This window comes from Oryctolagus cuniculus, chromosome 2 (assembly GCF_051225735.1).
Source record: "Oryctolagus cuniculus isolate XC-2025 breed Fujian yellow rabbit chromosome 2, ASM5122573v1, whole genome shotgun sequence".
In the NCBI taxonomy this organism is placed as follows: Eukaryota; Metazoa; Chordata; class Mammalia; order Lagomorpha; family Leporidae; genus Oryctolagus; species Oryctolagus cuniculus.
This window is the reverse complement of record NC_142868.1, coordinates 16,202,729-16,218,499: the sequence shown is the minus strand read 5'-3', so window position 1 is coordinate 16,218,499 and position 15,771 is coordinate 16,202,729. Positions and strand designations below refer to the sequence as shown.

Here is a 15,771-nt window from a genome sequence, read left to right as displayed (position 1 = left end):
TATTACTTTAAAACCTGCTGAATATCATTCTATAAGCCATTCCATAGTTTAGCAATTCCTTTTTGTCCAGATTTACTGCTATATTTTAAGATAGGTTAATTTTAGTTGTTACCTTGGTCACAGGGAATAGCTCTGATACCAGGAAATTACCTTTACTTCTAAAACAACCTTTTTGAGCTCTCAAGTGAATGCCAAGGTTCTTATCATGGATTCTGCCTTCTTTCCTCCTCTCCCTCCTCCTCCTCATGTTCTTCTCCTCCTCCTCTTTCATTATGATTATGATCATGATTATTGCTTGGGTCAGAATTCCAACACTTTCTACTGCTACATAATGTCTCTTACCCCCAGTTCAGTTCTCAGCCCCATAGCAATTTTGCCTGCCAAGCATTATGAAGCCTTACTCTGATCATGTGTATCCTATCCTGATGCAGATTTCCAACCTTCCAGACAACACATACATGCGTTCTTTCTCTCTTCTCCTAGCCCTGTAAATTCCAGTCAACTTGTGATTCTGTTCCATTGACTAGTGTCAGTTTTTATGTAAGTCCCATGTTGTTTTGGTTACTATAGCTTTGTTGTATGCTTGTAAGTCAGGTATTGTGATGTCTGACCTTGTTTTGTTGTTTGTTTTTTGTTTTGTTTTTGCTCAGGATCACTTTGGCTGTTCCTGAGTTTTATAGATTTCATATGAATTTTAGGATTTTTTTTTATAATTCTGTAAAGAATATGATTGGTCTTTTGATAGGGATTGAGTTGAATCTGGAGATTTCATTAGGTAGTTTACACAATTTTAATGAATTAATTCTTCCAATCCATGAGCAAGGAATATCCATTTTTTGTGTCCTTGATGATTTCTTTGTTTTAAATTTTTTATTGCAGAGATATTTCACTTCTTGGGTTAGATTTATTCCTAAACAGTTGGGGTTTCTCTGGCTATTGTGAATGGGATTTCTTTTTAGTTTCTACTTTGAGTTCATCATTAGCATATAGAAAAACTAATGTTTACTTTGTGTGTTTTTTTGTTTTGTAACCTGCAACTTTACTGAATTGATTTATCAGTTCTAACAGCTTTTCAGTGGTTAGGTTTTTCCATGTACATCATGTCATCTGCAACCATGGCTATTTTGACTTCCTCCTTTTCAGTATGAATTGTATTTAAAATACACTCTAAAAAATGGACCTTTAAATCCTGTTTGACAACCAATGTTCCTTAGAATAAAAAGATACAAAGAAGTTTAGTGATCTCTACAAATTGAGTTTGCTTGAAGTTGTAAAACAGGAACTAAAATCTGAGATTCCTAACTCCTAATTCTATTGGCAACCTGTCTACCTTACCAAATCAAGTATGGGATATGTGTGGGGTGGGGTGGGAAAGCATTAATATGTATGACTGCCTCGGAAGTATGAGGTTCCTTCCACCATTTCTAATCCCAAGGGTCCAGGCATCTGTCCTGAGCCTGCACTTGGCAAGTATCAAAATTTAAGGGAAAAGGTGGAAATCAAGCAACTGGGTAATACTTCTTGAGACTGGGTTATGTTTCAGTGTCAGGGATAATTCTAATTTTGACTAGATATGTAGAAATCAGATCTGAATCAAAGGAGCTGGGTAAGAGGTAAAATGAGCAGGTGTGTCCTACTTCAGAGGGCTGCTAGAACTTTGTCTAATAGAATCACTCTTCACCACAGGGTGTATTATCTGGAACAACAGAGTGTGATGCTAGAACCATGGGGGGATAGAGCAGAGTGGGAAGGTCGTTTCTGGTCTCACTTCCTCAGGCCAGTTAGAGACACAAGAGGGAAAGTTTTCAGAGTGAAGCATGTCTGAATGAGGTTTCGAGGCTGCCTTGGGATGTGGAAGTTGGTCATCAGGGAAGGGCTGACCAGATTGAGGGAACAGCACATACCTGGGGTAGGTGGTGGAAATTACTTACACAGAAGGAGCAGAATGCCAGCTTGGGAAGCTACAGCAAAATGGTAACATCCTGGAGAAGTTTGCAAAGGAGAAGGTTTTTGAGCGGATGTGTCCTAGAAATAGAGAAGGAAGGCACAAGGGAAAGTCGGTTGTAGGTGAATCAGATTGATCTTAGAAGTTTGCGTTCACTTAGACACCAACCTAGGAAATGCAATTGGGCTTCTTTCGATATACAAAGAGAATTTATGTAATCACTTGCTAGATATTTATTGACTTTCTATGCCAGATCCCCAGTTAGCATTTGGATACCAAGTGAGACGCAAGACAAGTCATGCACATACTCCTAAAGGGAAGGCACACTGCCTGAGCTCCAGCAAGAAGGATGGCTGAGTCAATGGTTGATGATCTAGAGCAATAGGAAGCAAGGTTGGAAATGCAGTCAGAGGTCAAGGCAGGGCCAGATCATGCAAGGAGTTGGGGTCGTTGGCAGGAAGAGTGTTTTTTCTTCCCACAAAGAACAACATGAGCATTTTAAAGAGTGTTTAAATAGGAGAATGATTTGATTTATGGACTTACTACTTCATGTTGTCACCTCCCCATCCACATCTTTTAGCCAGTAGATATTGATAATTGCAGTGGAACAGTTCCAGAGGGAAATGGCTCAATAGTCTTGTGGTCAGAACTTCTTTATAATTCCAAAGTGGTAACTATATAGCAGAAAAAGAACAAGTGATAGATTTGCCACATTCATATTCCAAAGACAGCCTGACTTTGACTTAAACTGTTTCCTCTTGCTCTTGGTTTATTTTGAACACCTCCCAGCTGAACTGAGGGAGGTGTGAATTACCATGAACATTCAGACTTCCAAACAATCTCATTGTGTAAGTCCATGCCATTGGACTCTTGGCTCCTGGCGGCTGTTTCTGGCATTTGCTAGCTTACTGACCTGGTGACTATTGATTTTCCCAGAGTCCTCTCCAACGATCTGAAGTCACAGATACTGCTCCGTCTATTCCTGGGTTAACGTTTTATAAACACACCTCACTTATTTTGGAATTACTGTGCCTGAATAAGTTCCATTCATTAATGTCCACACTTGAAAAATGTGAAGGACCATCACATCCCTGCGCGTGTCAGCACATGCTAATGTAGCTGCATACCAAGGCTGTTGACTGTCTCACTTTCAGAGAAGGCAATGGTACTAACAGGTGATTGCGGTGCGAATGATTTATGCAGAGCATCTATCGCCTCTGTAATCAGAGATAGGGAGCAATGAGAACAGAAAATTATGTGGGCCCTTAGGGCTGGCAAGAATATTGAAATGTCATCACAGTTAACTCTTCAGCTGATACTTACATTATTCCTGATCTTAGACCAAAAACAAACCACCCATCAAATTTTGCTTTTGCCATTAGTAATATCTTTTGTGGTCCTTTTTTCATGTGCTAATCATTTCTTTAAGCAACAAAAGGAAAAGTTTTAAGAAGAAAGCCTAAGTAAGGAAGAAAAACCTGAAAAAAGGACTTTTTTCCCCCCTTCCGGGGTCCCTGCTCACTGCTCGCTGCCTGATTGCCTGAGCCATGACTGCAACCCAACCCTGCCTGCTGGCCTCCCTGACAAATGCTGCGACGTGGCACGGGGCTCTCCGCGTTAACAGCATTAATCGCGTATCTTCTAGGTTTCCTCTACGCTCAGAACAGCACCAAGCGCAGCATTAAAGAGCGGCTCATGAAGCTCTTGCCCTGCTCAGCTGCCAAAACGTCGTCTCCTGCTATTCAAAGCAAGTTTGGTTTGGTTTTGTTTTTCCACCCCCTAACTGTTGGTTTGTTTGTTTTGGTCTGCGTGCATTGCCGTTCTTTGCTACTGAAAAGAATCAGTCTGTCATATGCTGCAGAAGCCACTCTATGGATGAACTCCTGTTTACCTAAAAGGAGCACTGTTGTGTGGTTATACAGCATTTCTCATCCGGCAGGCTGACAGCACCGTGTCAGTGACAGAAGCCTGTGTTTTAATATATTGAAACATTTCTGGTTGTCCTAAGGAGTGGGGACTGGACTCAAGTAACTGGAGAGCAGCTGGGCACCTACAACCTTGTATGTTTCTTGCCGCACATGAACTGGGTGTGCATTTTAGATACTACCAAACTTCAGGAGTTTCACTAGATCAGGGAAAAAATATCATATAAACCATTTAAACAAATGTGTCGTCTTGGCTGACTCTATCAGTCAGCATTCTCCTAGAAAAGCAAAACCAATAGGTACTTCTTCGTGCAGACACATATATAGGTGTACATACATACACATATATGTATGTAAAAGGATTTTTTTTTTAGGAATTACTGCATGCAACTGAAGGGGATGTGATGGCTGAAATTCACGAGGTTCACTGGCAGGCTGGAAACTCAGGCAGGAATTAGTGCTACAGTCGAGCCAGAACCTTTTCTCCAGCAAGACAGTTTTTGCTAGAGCCCTTCAACTGATTAGATGAGACCCCCACCCCACCCTGTTCAGAGCCATCTGCCCGTTACTTAATGTCAACTGACTATAGACATCACCTCATCTACCAAATACCTTCACAGCAACACTCGGGCTAGTGTTTCACCAGATAGCTGGCTACTCTGGCTTAGCCTGGTTGAACATCAAATTAGTTAGCATACTCCCCATCTTTATTTTGTAAAGATGTATTCTATAATTTATAATGTACATTTATAGGTATTTTATGTGTACAAAAATGCCTTCATACAATTTTTTCAAACATCAAACAACTCGAAGGTAATTTTCTTTGTTGATAGAAAATGAAATATTACAAAGCTAGGTGGCCAGCACAGCAGCTCACTAGGCTAATCCTCCACCTGCAGCGCCGGCACCCGGGGTTCTAGTCCTGGTTGGGGTGCCGGTTCTGTCTCAGTTGCTTCTCTTCCAGTCCAGCTCTCTGCTGTGGCCCGGGAAGGCAGTGGAGGATGGCCCAAGTGCTTGAGCCCTGCACCTGCATGGGAGACCAGGAGGAAGCACCTGGCTCCTGGCTTTGGATCGCCATAGTTTCGGCTGTGGTGGCCATTTGGGGGGTGAAGTAACAGAAGGAAGACCTTTCTCTCTGTCTCTCTCTCTCTCACCATCTAACTCTGCCTGTCAAAAAACAGACAACAACAACAACAAAAAAGCTAGGGGAATAATTTTAGGGATTGAGGCAATATCCCACATCTCTACTCTCTAGATTTTACCACATTATTTTGTAGAAACACTTGGATTCAGTTAGTGCTTTAAGAATATGACTTCCCTAAAATTGTATTCATTTCTCTAATACAAATGGAGAAAATATGAAAAGAACTTCAAATAAGTCAATACATCCAGGGAAGAGTCTCAGAATAGAATAGCAATTTATTTCACTGGCACCAGCCAAAGTCAATATATCATCATAATAAGATTTAATTAATTCACTTATTCATTCAACAAAATTTATTATATGTCAATTCCTGCTCCTTGTGCTGGGAGATAAAGCAGTAAATAAAACAGATTAAAGTAAAGCAAAACAAAACATTATGTTACATTACATTGGTGGGGGGACAGGACAATTGACCTCCACTAATAATAATCCCATGTACAAAAGTGTTAAGATTGTGGCTGAGATACATGAATTTTTTTTACTAATATGTCAATTATTTTATTTAAGGTTTTATGTCTCACTTTGCTTAAAAATAAGTTATCTCAGAGCTATAGAGGCAGCCTCCTCATAATCCAGCTTATATTACTTATTTTCTGTGAAGTCCCTTTTTCTTTTTTCCTTTTTTTTTTTCAGTTTTATTTAGTGGATGTAAATTTCCAAAGTACAGTTTGTGGATTACAGTGGCTTCCCCCCCATAACTTCTCTCCCACCTGCAACCCTCCCATCTCCCATTCCCTCTCCCATTCCATTCACATCAAGATTCATTTTCAATTCTCTTTATATACAGATCAATTTAGTATATATTAAGTAAAGATTTCATCAGTTTGCACCCACACAGCACACAAAGTGCCAAATACTGTTTGAGCACTTGTCATATCATTAATTCACATTGAACTACACATTAAGGACAGAGATCCTACATGGGGAGTAAGTGTACAGTGACTCCTGTTGTTGACTTAACAAATTGACACTCTTGTTTAAGCCATCAACAATCTTCCCAGGCTCTAGTCATGAATTGCCAAGGCCGTGGAAGCCCCCTGAGCTTGCCATCTTTGATCTTATTTCGACAAGGCCATAGTCAAAGTGGAAGTTCTCTCCTCCCTTCAGAGAAAGGTACCTCCTTCTCTGATGGCCCGTTCTTTCCACTGGGATCTCACTCGCAGAGATCTTTCATTTAGGTCCTCTTTTTTTTTCCCCCAGAGTGTCTTGGCTTTCCATGCCTAAAATACTCTCATGGGCTCTTCAGCCAGATCTGACTGCCTTACGGGCTGATTCTGAGGCCAGAGTGCTATTTAGGACCTCTGCCATTCTATGAGTCTGTGGTGTATCCCACTTCCCATGTTGGATCGTTCTCTCCCTTTTTAATTCTATCAGTTATTATTATCAGACACTAGTCTTGTTTAGAGATACATGAATTTTTAACTTTTTTCTTTTCTTACATGCATGTGCGCACTATCTCATGAATGAAACACAATACATTATTAGTATCCCAGAAGACTGTAATCCAGAAAAATGCCAAAGGTCTAACCCTACATGATATGAAAGCCACAGGCACATTTATTGCCACTATATTCTGCAAATGTTGGTTATTCGAGTCATTGCTTTTCTCTTTTTAAGTTGAAATCAAAATCTTCAATTTAACAGATAGCTACTGAAAAATGTGTCCATTTGTGCTTGTTGACAGGTTGAACATAATATTCAAATGGATGTCTATCTTCCCTTAGTGAAGAAAAAGCTGGCATGTCCTAGTAGCACTTTTCCTGCACCAATATCTAGTGGAGTCATGAACCCAATAAACATGCACAGGGGATGCAGCAGCACTACTGTTACTAAGGATGAGAACAAAGAATGTTTCTTGAAAGCCAAAAAAAACCTTTATAAAATGCTATTAAAATCATTTTACAAAAGTGGGATTTTATAGGAATGTCTGATATTGAACCCATGGTAGACTTGACCTATGATTTGTGAACCCCAGAGGGTCTACAAATATAATACCCTTCTCCTTTTATTACTTAGCTTTTCACCTCCATAACCAAATGGATAAGATAAGCTGTTTATAAAGGCTCATGGTTTTGGAGGTTCACCATCCATCATAGGGAGAGCCCTACTGGTTTGGCATCTTGTCAGACTGGAGGATGGCAGTGGTGAAGGATGTGGGGTTATCATGGCAACCAGGAAGCAGAGACGCAGGTACCACTCTTGTCATCTATGTGCCTAGGGTCTCTCCTTATATGATTTGATCGTGGGGGCTCTACCCTAGCAACTGAGTGCAATCTCATCACTTCCCACAAGCACTGCCATAATTGGATTGCTTCTACCCTTAACTCACCAACCATAAATATTAATTCATTAACTATTAACATAGGATTTGGGGACCAAGGCTTTAACACAAGGGCTTTAGGGGAATAGCCAAGCTGATCCAAACTGTAGTGCTCAACTAGCCACATCAAGCCACTACTACAGTAGCAAGGTGTGTATTAGATTCTTATCCACCATCTGGGCCCTAAGCAATTAGGCAGAGGACTGAAAATATTTTTTATGAGAACCAGGAGCAAGAGGTAGATGGGGAAAGTTAGATACTAAAATGGTAGAGAAGACTAGGCCACCAGGAAGAAGATCAGACACCATATGCTGGGCAGAAGAATACCCTAGGGTGAGTCCTGACCTTGAGCAGGGTGACTCTAGCTATAAGGGACCTGTATAGTGGCTGAAGATGTTTTCTCCACCAGATCTCATGAAACCCCAAAGCTAAGGGGCTGAAAGTTAGTTTGAGAGGGTCCATATTCATGCTAAGTGTCATTGTCTTTCTCTAGAAATTACAAAAGACTCTTAATTCTTCATGGTAGGAATGTACAACTTGTCATTAGTATGCAAATAAAAAAATAAAAATACATTTCCTGCAGAAAAACTAAAATTCCTGTTAAAGTAAGGAACACTTAATTTTCCCATAATCAGAGAATCATAGTTTGAAGGTCACTTAAAAAGACTTCTAGCCCCATGTCTCATCTGATCCTCAGACTGCCTTGGCCGTCACCGGGGAGTGTTATCACACCTTTGGAAGCTGTCCGCTGGGTTGTCGTCGGCTTTAATGTGCATTCTTCCTTACAATGAAGCAAAGTCAGGCTGCTTTTTAATGTGGAACTATATTGCTCCTAATCCCACCCTTGAGAACAATGTAGGGAATCTGCTCCTTCTTGCATAGTACAGTCTTCCTCCCCCATTGCCCTCTTCTTCTTCCTGCCCCTCTTCCTCCCTCTCCTCCTTTATTCCTCTTCCTCTCTTTCTCTGAAAACCAGAGAAGGTAAATAATTTCCTCAAAAACACAGAGCTAGTAAAATAAAATCTAGAATAAAATTAAGTCCAGTATTTTCCAACATGGAGATGCTATGATTCACTATTAACTAGGGCCTAGGAAGAAAGAATAACTCACTTTAAAATGAGGCATTGGAGAAGAGTCTAGGGAAGAAACTATTTGCAAATGTGTGGACAGTGTTTCTGGAGCCAAGAAATTTAGTGAAGCAGCCTGTGCTAGCAGGAGTCAAAGTTGCTTTGAGATCCATGATTACTCAGAAGTGAAGAAAGCTGTAACTGTAGCTGTAACTATAGAAGACAGCTCCCCAACAGGGATTCTGACCCTTGGAAGACAAAGGTAGCGGCTGCATCAACTCATCAAGGACAGAACACAAAGAATGAAAGACCACAGCCTCTTTTTTCTCCTTTCTATCCCTCTCTGAGTATTTCCCATTGGCCAGACCCAATGAGGGAGCGAGAAGGAGTCTAAATAATACGGTCCCCAAAAGTCAGCATTCCAGACCCAGAGCAGCAGTTAGGAGTGGCAGGTGAGCCAGGAGACCACCTGAAGAGGTTCCCCAGATTCTGTACATCTTGGGAGCCAGTAGTTGGGATTCACAGGACCAGTGACAATTAACAGAGTCAATAGTACTGCTCTTCCTCTTATAAGATTTGTTCTCTTTGAGGCTGACAGCTGGCTCATAAACTTATATAGAGAGATAGGGAGATACTGAGTAGCTATTTATAGCACTAAGGAATTGAACTACCTACTGAATGCATGGCTTACTATCAAGAAATTTCCAGTCTCTATGAGAAAAAATACTATCGAGTCTGAGGCTCTGCCTTCTCACTAAGTAACAGTAATTCACTTCACCTTTCTGTGTTCTGTTTCTTCCTTCTAAAGAATAAAGTAATCATTGTTCAAGTGACATTATGGTGACAAGAAAGTTACTTACTAGATAATGGCCAGAAGCAAAGCAAAAGATAAAACATTAAATACTTGATTATATGCGTGTTTATATCTATATATATTTATTCAAATTTGATTCATAGTATATACCCAGTACTATCTCAGTGCCCTCATTCCATCAAAATAATTGATTCACTAAATTAAAGCTTCATTTCAGGGCTGTCTGTGGGTGATCTGAGCAGACACAGGAGAGCAAATATGACAAGGTGACTGTGAGACAAGACTACTCCTAACTGATAAGGCACCACTGGCACATTGCCATACAGAATTGAAACACATAATTCCCTAACTATACTTCAGGTTTTTGGTGTCAAATATCACCCAGCATTTCAGGGTGTTTGTTTTTCCTGGTAGCATACTGATCGTGGTGGGTTTTAGATGTCTGTATTGGCAGAGAAGCCATCAGCATTTGGCTGTGGGAGGATTTGTTTTCAAAAAGTGACTTGAGCTGCCAATAGGTTGCCAACTAAAAATGCAACAGGAACCTACAGTAAATTAAAAAAGTTGCATAACATTCCAACAATTAATTAATGTCATGTTAACTCCTTGATGGATTTAGCTGAAAATTCTGACCTAGGCATGAAGTCAGAAGAATCTTTGGAGGCATAATTTGTGAAGGTTGTAAACTTACTTTTTAATTATATCTATTTTAAGGATTTATTATACATTTGAAAGGCAGAAGTAGATCAAGATCTTCCATCTGCTGCTTCAGTCTCCAACCCCCAAATTGCTGCAATGGCCAAGGCTTGGCAAAGCCAAACACAACAGCCTGGAACTATATCTGAGTCTCCCACTTGGATCAAATCCAAGGACTTGAGCCATCCTCTGCTGCTTTCTTAGCTGCATTACCAGGGAGCTGGATTGGAAGTGGAGCAGCCAGGACTCGAACTCATGCTCATATGAGATGCTAGCATCACAGAGAGCAGCTTAACCCTCTGTGCCACAATGTTGGCCCTTAAATTACATTTCAGTCAAAAGCAAGGGCCCCTTCAATTTCATCACATGTGAGCCCTAAAATTGCTATATTAGAATTCCCAGATACTATATGTATTTAATAGGCATCTATCACTTACTCTATGCCTGGTATAGTTAAAATGCTCCACATAGCCTAACTCGTTATATTCTTTTTTTCTCTTAAAGAATTTATTTATTTGAAAGAGTTACACAGAAAGAGGAGAGGCAGAGAGAGAGAGAGAGAGAGAGAGAGAGGTCTTCCATCTGATGGTTCACTCCCCAATTGGGCGCAACAGCCGGAGCTGCGCCAGTCCAAAGCCAGGAAACAAGAGCTTCTTCTGGGTCTCCCACGAGGGTGCAGGGGCCCAAGGACTTGTGCTATTTTCTACTGCTTTCCCAGGCCACAGCAGAGAGCTGGATTGGAAGTAGAGCAGCCAGGACTTGAACCAGCACCCATATGTGATGCCAGTGCTTCAGGCCAGGGCATTAACCCACTGAGCCACAGTGCCGGCTCCTAATTCGTTATATTCTACAAATCATCTTTTGGTATGGAGACTTTTATGCCCATTCTTTGTAACAGGAAGTTGAGGCACAAGAGGTTAATTGACTTACTTGAATGATATCATCAGGATGAGGTGTGGTGCATGGTGCAGGGCCGAACTCACCAGTGCTGCTTAAATTTCTTCTTTATAAGTTCTCTAGTTATCATCAATGTTCTGGTCAATTTTATTAACCAACAAAGCAAGGGTTTTTACATCTTACTTGCTCTACATGGAATGTCCATGAGCAGCCCAAATTGTTCAGAGGAGACTGTGGTCTTGTAAAAAGTTATTTGTTTATTTGAAAGGCAGAGTTACAGAGAGGCAGAGGTAGAGGAAGGGAGGGAGGGAGGTCTTCCATCCTCTGGTTCACTCCCCAGATGGCCACAATGGCTGGAGCTGTGCCGATCTAAAGCCAGGAGACAGGAGTCTCCTCTGGGTCTCCAGTGCCAGTGTGGGGGCCCAAGGACTTGAGCCATCTTCTACTGCTTTCCCAAGCCATAGCAGAGGGCTGAATCAGAAGTAGAGCAGCCGGGTCTTGAACTGACACCCACATGGGATGCCGCCACCGCAGGTGGCGGCTTTACCAGCTACACCACAGTGTCAGCCCCAAGAGATGGTGGTCGTTGAGTTGTTTCCTTTCTCTGGGTCCTGGTCTCACCAACCACACATAAGAAGCACAGACCATGCCCAAGTTTCCTTACAGAATGAGCATTGCAGGAGAATGAGATTGTGTTTCTTCTTTCTTGCTGCAATAAACGATAATTGTTCCCAGACCAGCATCTATTCCTCTTTCATCACCCTTGAGAGGCAGGGTCTGGGAAGTGTTTGGAAATGCCGCTTAATCAGATCCAGTATCCATCAGCACTGTCATGTACTTATGGGCCATGTGCTTACCAAGTGGAATATTTGCCCTTGACTTTGTATGGGCCTTCACAGGTTTTGACATTCTTTCTTCTGAATGCCTCATTTCATCTCTGTGAGAACAAAGCCAAGGGTTATAACCTCCATTTTCCAAACTAAAAAATGGAAAGATTACGTGACGTTCCCAAAGCCACACAGGTATTTAGTGACAAATGGAAAGATGACATTCTTTTTCCTAGTCTATTGTATATCTACCAGGAAACTCCATTCAATAATGAATGGGTCTTGGGATAGGAAAGCCCAAGGCAGGAGTCCCAGGACAGCCGTTTACTGCTGGCAGTTCCAGTAGATTTCATGCGCACACGGCAGACAGTTATGGATCACTAACTGTTGGAAAGTTAATAGCACCAGGCCCAAGGGAATGCATGAATTGCTCTTTCTGAAGGCTGACATTGTACTGAAATAAACAGACATGTATATAGATCACTGGGATACAAAGAAAACAAGTGCTGTGAAAGGCAATACTAGACAGGTGTACAGTTAAGAATTTGTAATAACTATTGTCTAATATATTTGGCTCAAATTTTGGCTTGTGGCTAACAATAGGAACCTTCAGTAAATTGCTTACCATTTCTGGGCTTCCATTTCCTTGTCCTCAAGGTGGAGATGATAGTGGTAAATATTCTGTATGCTTATTCAAGGGATTAAATGAGCACGTGGAACAGTGCTTAGCTAGTTCGGAACGGTGATTAGCTAGTAAGTGGTCAATGAGTGTTAACCACTGTTGATACTGTTCTGTCACGACTACAATGATCACAACCATTGTAGCCATACAGAGGAGAGGGAATCTCACCTAGGTGCATTTCACAAAGAGGTAATGTTTTAGGAGAGCTTATGAAGGGAGAACAGGTGTGAGGAACATCTTTAATTACCTGAACAAAAATCAAGTTTATGTCAGTTAGGTGGGACAAACAAATGGGAAGAGAAGTAGCCAGAAAAGTGAAGTGGGATCAGATTTTGGAAAATATTGCAACCAATATTTACTAGCCATGGGGCTTTTACATTTGACTTGTTTATTTTAATTTTACTTTTTGAAAAGTTTTTTAAGTGAAGTAGTACATCTTTGTCTTGACTTGGGTTTTGAGATGGTAGTCAACCCAATGTAGACACAAGTACGATATTTAAAGGATTTTATGAACTTGAAGTCCAAGAAAAGACTACCAAAATACCAAGAACAATGTTTAAAGACAAAGCAGTGTCAAAACCACCAATCAAACCTATAAGGTATTGGTTTTTAAATCAAGGACCCAAGAAAAAACCAGGGTGATAAAATGACAGAATAATAAATCACAAGGCTGTTAAATTGTTGAGGGAGAATAAGAAAGAAGATAGTAAAAACAGTGGAGAAACTTCTTTAAAAGTCTATGCAAGAGACAGTATCATCAACTTTTATTAAAAGGGGCAAGGCTATTCTGTGCCATTAACAATTATTATTAATATTTAGCGAAGCTTATTAGGAAGGTACAGCTAAAAAGAAAAGTCAGCCAAGAAATGCAATCACCAACCCACCATCTCACAGCAGTACAAGTCAAAACAGGAATTTGGCCACAGAATAGCACCAGCATTTACATTCTTCCTCAGTGCACTGTCCTGCCTAGGAGGGATGACAAAGATACTAATACAAGGCAGTGATAGTGGAAGTGTGAGGATAGATTTGAAACAGTGCAGTTGTCAATGAAAACATTAGGAAACAAGTAGTAGTATTGAATGAAAGATAGGAGAGAGACAAAGCGATTCCACCCAAAAGATAAGGGTGATACTAATGCAGAGAAGGAAGGCCTTGGAAGTGAGGTTTTTTTTAAAGACATGGGGGCTAAGTGCACCTGAAGAACATGTCATTTTTTAAATTTAACTTCAGTTTCTAAAAGTTATTATTTACTTATTTGATAGAAAGAAGGGTGAGTAAGTGAGTGAGTGAGTGAAAGAGGTGTCCCGTTTGCTGATTGACTCCTCAAAATGCCCGTGACGGGCAGGGCTGGGCTGAAGCTGGGAGCCAGGAATCCAGGCTAGGTCTCCTATATGAGTGGCAGGGCCCATCTACTTGAGTCATCACTTTTTGCCCTCCAGGGTCTGCATCAGCCAGAAGCTGGAGTCGGGAGCTAGAAGTGTGTATGGGACCCAGGCATCTCAAATGCCAGACCAATTGCCTACCACAAGTCATTGTTTAAAGATTTACACAATACTTTTTGTTTATAAGTCTTTTTTTTAATTGCTCTCCAGGTCACCTACATGATGAAATCTGTTTCTTCCCACATGATTTTTCAACTACTGCTTACTATTAATTTGGGCTAATTTGAGACAATAAGTGGACTGATGACTATTTGCAAAATAAAAAAAATAGCATGCACACACACAGAAAACGATTTTGCAGGTTAGATTTTTTAAAAGCGCTCTTTTAAAAATTTTATACATAGTTTCATGATTGAATACTCAGATCTCCTAGTCGGAGCTGTACATACATATGAATCTATTTTCCATTTGCTGTGACTTAAGAAGTAACACATAGCTAAACATAGGTCCACTCAATGAGTCTGGCTGTTGCTGGATTTCTTTTGATAACGTAAATGGAAACTAACACTTCAAGCAGACTCAATTTTCCACACCATCTGGTCTATACAATACAGAGTATGGCTTTACTACCTGCTTAGATTGCAATGTTGAAGTTCAGCCTCCTTATTCTTTGACTAACTTCTAGAAAAAAATATGAGCAGCAAGTATGATGCACAGCAATTCGTTTCAGAAAAATTGGCCCAATGTTTGGCTGCAAGTTTTCATTAAAAGAAAGAACAAAAGACAAGTTCTGGAGAAGAACCAACAGAGAAAACCTATTGCTTTTGAGCAGAACATTTTTTTTTTTTTTTTGACAGGCAGAGTTAGAGAGAGAGAGAGAGAGAGAGAGAGATAGATCTTCCTTCCATTGGTTCACCCCCTAACGGCCGCTATGGCCAGCGCACTGTGCCGATCTGAAGCCAGGAGCCAGGTGCTTCCTCCTGGTCTCCCATGCGGGTGCAGGGCCCAAGCACTTGGGCTATCCTCCACTGCCCTCCCGGGCCACAGCAGAGAGCTGGACTGGAAGAGGAGCAACCAGGACAGAATCTGGCACCCCAACTGGAACTAAGAACCCGGGGTTCTAGAACCGCTGCAGGTGGAGGATTAGCCTAGTGAGCCGCGGCGCTGGCCTTGAGCAGAGCATTCTTACTCGAGACTTGGGGTAGAAAAAATCCCATAGTATATCACAGTGTTTTCTGAATCTGCTTGAAACTAGATATCTTCCCCAATAAGCATTGCTAGAGGTACTAAAATAAAATTTAATTCATTTCAATCACAGTGTAAAATTAATTAATGCTTTAGGTGAACAGATCATGGAAGGATCAGTGGCAAATCTTCATATAATAGCAAAGAACATGTGTGTGGATTCCTAGGATGCATCATGCACTGTGCAAAGATCCTTTAATGAATTATCCTCTTTAATCTTGACAACGATTGCTCACGTGCTAATTATTATTGCCATGTTATAGATGAGGAGAATGAGTGTTTAAGGTTTACATGACTTGTATCAAATTGACATAGTTATTAACCAGCAGAACTGAAACACCGTGCCAGTCATTTAACAAATCTGTATCAATACCTACTATGTAGCAGGTGTTATTCCAGGTGCCAAGGCTGCTACAATCATCGTGGACCCAGCCCGCCAGGATCTTACACTCTGATGAGGCTGATCCTACAGAGTAAATTCCCACTCTCTGTTGCTTTATGGCATTCTTCCTGGGTTGTCTGAGATAACATTCCAACTATTAGCTAATGCATTTTATTTACTTATTTATTAGGTTGAAAAATAGACATGAGAAAATTCTCATCTGCTGATTCACTCCCCAAATGCCTGCAGTAGTTGGGATTGGGTTGGGCTGAAGCTGGGTGTCTGGAAGCCAATCTATGTCTCCCATATGGGGGGCAGGAACCCAGTTACTTGAGCCTTCACTGCTGCTCCCCAGGGTCTGCATTAAGCAAGAAACTGGAAT

The 15,771-nt window shown here is 41.0% G+C and overlaps 1 protein-coding gene across 7 annotated transcripts in view; it reads left to right on the top strand.

Moving 5' to 3' along the window:
* The window catches only part of KCNIP4 (potassium voltage-gated channel interacting protein 4), a 1,209,654-nt gene that overhangs the window by 1,048,312 nt on the left and 145,571 nt on the right, over window positions 1–15,771 (top strand). The window contains exon 2 of one of the 7 annotated variants that reach the window (XM_051842088.3): window positions 3,591–3,692. The exons of 5 other annotated variants lie outside the window; for them this stretch is intronic. In XM_051842088.3, the coding sequence (XP_051698048.1) occupies window positions 3,591–3,692 (102 nt within the window). Of the gene's footprint in view, window positions 1–3,590; window positions 3,697–15,771 lie in introns of all 7 variants that reach the window. One more of the 7 variants, XM_089326981.1, reaches the window with a different exon arrangement.